This window comes from Elaeis guineensis, chromosome 5, assembly GCF_000442705.2.
Source record: "Elaeis guineensis isolate ETL-2024a chromosome 5, EG11, whole genome shotgun sequence".
Lineage (NCBI taxonomy): Eukaryota > Viridiplantae > Streptophyta > Magnoliopsida > Arecales > Arecaceae > Elaeis > Elaeis guineensis.
Window position 1 is genome coordinate 120,096,834 of NC_025997.2, and position 4,378 is coordinate 120,101,211.

General features: G+C 35.9%; 1 protein-coding gene across 1 annotated transcript; it reads right to left on the reverse strand.

The window, feature by feature from the left end:
* Nucleotides 1-2,703: 2,703 nt before the first annotated feature.
* On the reverse strand, nt 2,704-3,892 carry LOC140857856 (uncharacterized). The gene is made up of 2 exons (XM_073257035.1): nt 3,428-3,892; nt 2,704-2,942 (listed from the first exon to the last, which is right to left on the reverse strand). Exons 1-2 carry the CDS (start codon nt 3,701-3,703, stop codon nt 2,727-2,729), a joined length of 492 nt encoding a protein of 163 aa, XP_073113136.1. The 5' UTR covers nt 3,704-3,892; the 3' UTR covers nt 2,704-2,726.
* Between the last annotated feature and the right edge of the window lie 486 nt (nt 3,893-4,378).

Sequence of the window (4,378 nt, forward strand, 5' to 3'; positions counted from 1 at the left end):
AGTTTGCCCAAGTCTTTGGTCAGAAAGTGATTGATGAGGTGTTGTTTTAACTGATGGATACCAACCTAGTCACTGCCTGTGATAACTATATCATCTACATAAACCACCAAATAACTATAGTGGCGATAGAAAATAGAGTAATCTGCCTCACTGCAAATCATACCAAACTCTTATACAACAATACTAAATCTTCCAAATCAAGCTCGTGGAGACTGTTGCAACCCATAGAGAGAGCGGCACAGCCTACATACTAATCTAGACTCTTCTAGAGCAACAAAGCCAGGCGTGCTCCATATACACTTCTTCCTCAAGCTCCCAATGTAGGAAGGCATTTTTAATGCCCAACTGATAAAAAAGCCAATGGTGCGTAGCAGGTATAGACAAAAATAAATGAATAAAAATAATTTTTGCTACTGATGAGAAAGTGTTCCCATAGTCCAATCTAAAAATCTGAGTATAACCTTTAACAACTAGATGAGCCTTAAGATGATGAAGTTGACCATCAAGACCAACTTTAATAGTGTAAACCCAACAACAGCCAACAATAGATTTTCCAAGAGAAAGAAAAATCAATTCTCAAGTGCCGCTAGAATGTAAAGCTGCCATTTCATCAATCATAGCTTGGCACCACCTCGGATGGGATAAAGCATCATTGGTTGTCTTGAGAGTAGAAATAGAAGACGAGGATACACGGCATAATATGGTGGAGATAAATGATGGTAACTCAGAAAATTATAAATAAGATAGTGATTACGAGTAGAGCAAGTACCTTTTTTGAGAGCAATGGACGGACTATCGGCAAGAAAAGATAGATTCGTGGTAGAGACAAGTGCTGGAACAAGACGAGAGTCACAAGATCTATATCATCTCACTATTCCTACATTTTCAGTGGCCTACATAATTGATGAGTCATCAGACCTTGTTCACAGTCGTTTGGGACATCCGAACCTTTCCAAACTCTAAAAGATGGTTCGTCATTTTTCCACTTTGTCGTCGTTAGATTTTGAGTCATATCAACTTGGTAAACAAGCATGTGCTTCATTTTCAAGGCGTAGTAACAATAGAGCTGAATCTCTTTTTTATCTTATTTACATAGATATTTGGGGTCCTAGTCGTGTCAGTTCTACCTTGGGTTTTTATTATTTTGTTACTTTTATTGATGATTATTCTCGTTGCACTTGTTATTTCAATGAAAAATCATTCTAAGTTGTTTTCTATTTTTTAATAATTTTATGTTGAAATTCGAACATAATTTGCTATTTTTATTCATATCTTACATAATGATAATACATGTGAATATTTTTCTACCCCTTTCCAAACTTTCATGACTATATAAGGCATCCTTCGCCAGTCGTCATGTATCTATACTCCTTAGCAAAATGACATTGCTGAGTGCAAAAATCATCATTTAATTGAGATGCTGCACTTAGTGCTTCATACTCATATTCCACTTCATTTTTAGGGTGATGGTGTACTTACTGCCTGTTATTGGATTAACTGCAAGCTATGTTTAGTAGTATAGAATCAAATTTTCTATTCTCTTCTATTTCCTAATCAATCTCTTTATCCTCTTCTCCTTCATATTTTTGGTTGTATATATTTTGTTCACAATTTCACCCTTGGACAGGATAAACTTTCTACTAAAGCTTTTAAATACATATTTTTGAACTACTCTCGACTTTAAAAAAGATACAGGTGTTATTTTTCGGACACCAACTACTATTTCACCTTAGCAGATGTCATCTTTTTTGAGAAATCTTTCTTCTTTTCTTCTCTCACTGCTAACCATACTGTCATATCTAAGGTTCTTCTGATCCCCTACCTTAGACCTCTTTCTGATCCTGAACCAGCTGTCTTCTCAATACCTTCTCTTCAAATGTATCATTGACGACCTCAATCTGGCCCTCCTGCCAACCCTGCAGATATTCCAGATGGCTCATATCCTACTCCAGCAACTGTCCCTACCGCGACCTACCTTCTCCTGTCGATAGTCCATCTATTGCTCTCTGAAAAGATACTCGCTCTAATACCAATGGAGAATATTTTCTTGTTTCACGCACTGAGAGATCTAATCCAAACAGCCACAAGTTGATGGTTCTAACAATCCCAAAAGTGAGCTATAGTAGGTTTTGTCCGCCACCTCTACTCTAAGTCATGTGCTATTGGCAGGAAGATGCACAGCTAAAAGAGGAACAGAAAAATGCTACAGGAATGGAAGCACAGTGAGGAAGAGCACGTTAGTGAGTAGTAAGCTCAGAGTTTTCTCATCTTGGCTCTGATACTATGGTAAATGGTAAATGGTGAAGCTTGTCCATCTATTGCATTCGTTTACAAATATATATAATATATCAAGATCCACCAAGATCTCTTGATTGTGAGAAATAAATAAAGAATAGATACAATCCCATGATTGTAAAAAATAAATAAAAAAAATAAATGATGCAAAATCAATGATGGTGGAGTTGATAGAGGAATTGATATACTTTTCTATTGAGGAATTGTCATGCTTTCCAAATATCCAATGGAGGAATTGTTATGCTTTCCACATATAACAGTATTCCAACAGAAATCAATCAAATATATTCTTTCATAAAACAATTAAATGTATAATAATATAATATCACTTCTTTTGCTACTATTATTATTCATGAATTCTAAAAGATTCAAATTCAGCATTTAAGAGTTCCTCATGCTGAAGATTATTGAGATTGTCAATGCCTGAATCCTTAGTTGTTCCCATGCCAATGGATTGTGTGATCGACATCAGGCATTTCTGAGATTGGAGGACGATGTGCATCAGATTCTACAGAGGGATCTGATTCTTCCTTATGTGGTCTCTCATTTTCAGAGTCATGTGATTCTTCCTCATGTAATCCTTCATCTTCAGAGTCATCTGATTCTTCCACATCATGGAAAATTTTGCACAATATCCACATAACCGACTGCAAATAGAGTTGATATAGAAGGTTTGTAAGATAACCTTTTGAAACTTTTCTTATTTATTGTGCAAATAATATTTTACACCTGAAGGATCAAAGAATACTATCAATGTATTGGTTTATCAAATAAACCGAACCCTTAATGCCAACTCCAACTTGAAGCATCAGCAAATTTCTTGTCAGATTATAGGATTCTCATAACAAGAGTCGGTCCTCATAGCGCAAATTATTAGACCGAAAGATGCTGACAGTACTACTGTTCTTTTGCAAAGCCATATTCAATTGAGGTATTTCAAAACATTCATGCATTCAATTGACTGATTCGCATAAAAATACGACCAAGAACGCAAGCTCTAACAACAATTATCAATGAATTTTCTATATAATTATTTGAGCATGCAACATTATGAGTTTCTCATTCTGCAGACATAATTATACTTATAGAGAAGCTATGGAATTCTATGAACTTGAGACTCACAAAAGCATACCTTCGGATCAGCCAAACTGTGCCCTGGAGGGATGATGTATTCATGCATTCTCAAGTTGCTTTTCTCTTCCCCATTAAAGTAGATGAGGGTTCTCCTCCAGCCAATCAGCTCCTGGCCGCCATCTCTAATGTCTGTTACTGGTACTTGGGTGGTAACATCTGCAAAGGGCTGATCAGTATGCTTCCATTTCGTGCCTTCCCTACGTCTCTGCTCCATTGGGTGAAAAAGTACACGGGATATTTTTGGTCTTTGACTAACAAAACAGCAAGAGGTCATCACAACTAGAGCAATTTGGCATGCAGAATTAGCCGAGAACTCATAAGAGAAGGAACACAATTAGAAGTTTAACTGATGGAATCCTTGGAATAGGCTTCCAATATTTAGCTCGGCATAATTAGATAATTAATCCGACTGCAGACACAGCCTTACACCTTCTATAGACAATCTTTTATCTCATTCTTCATCTAATCCATATTTTATATTTAGATTTATCTCTATTATGAACATGGAGAATCCTTTTTTTTTTTTTTTTGATGATAAAGAAGGCAAATGCCACCAGAATTTATAAGACTAGGTATGTTTATATAGGATGCAATGAACATGGAGAATTCTATGAGACCAGGTATATTTATAGAGCATGCAATGAAGAAAAAAAGATATAACCCTGCAAAGTAATAAAGAAACAAGTAACTTGAAATCAAGGTTTGCAAACGAATCTAAAACAGGGAAAAGAACCCAAATCTCACATAAATATTTCATCCAACAATATCAAGATCCCACGAACAAATTCGAGATTTAGCCAAGAGGAATCCAAGAAACTAAGAAACAAAAAACCTGAAATAAAGGTCTGAAAAAGAAATCTGAAACAAAAGATACCAAGATCCCATGAACAAACTCAAGAAAACTAGAGAAAACCAGGGAAGCAACGTACGTATTTTCCCCACCAAAAAA

What these genes read in the sequence shown, in the direction of transcription:
- LOC140857856 (XM_073257035.1), bottom strand. Translation starts at nt 3,703, where the DNA reads ATGACCTCTTGCTGTTTTGTTAGTCAAAGACCAAAAATATCCCGTGTA. An exon ending in ACAGTTTGGCTGATCCGAAG is followed by an intron (nt 2,943 to 3,427) that starts GTATGCTTTTGT and finishes CTCTATTTGCAG; the next exon opens with TCGGTTATGTGGATATTGTG.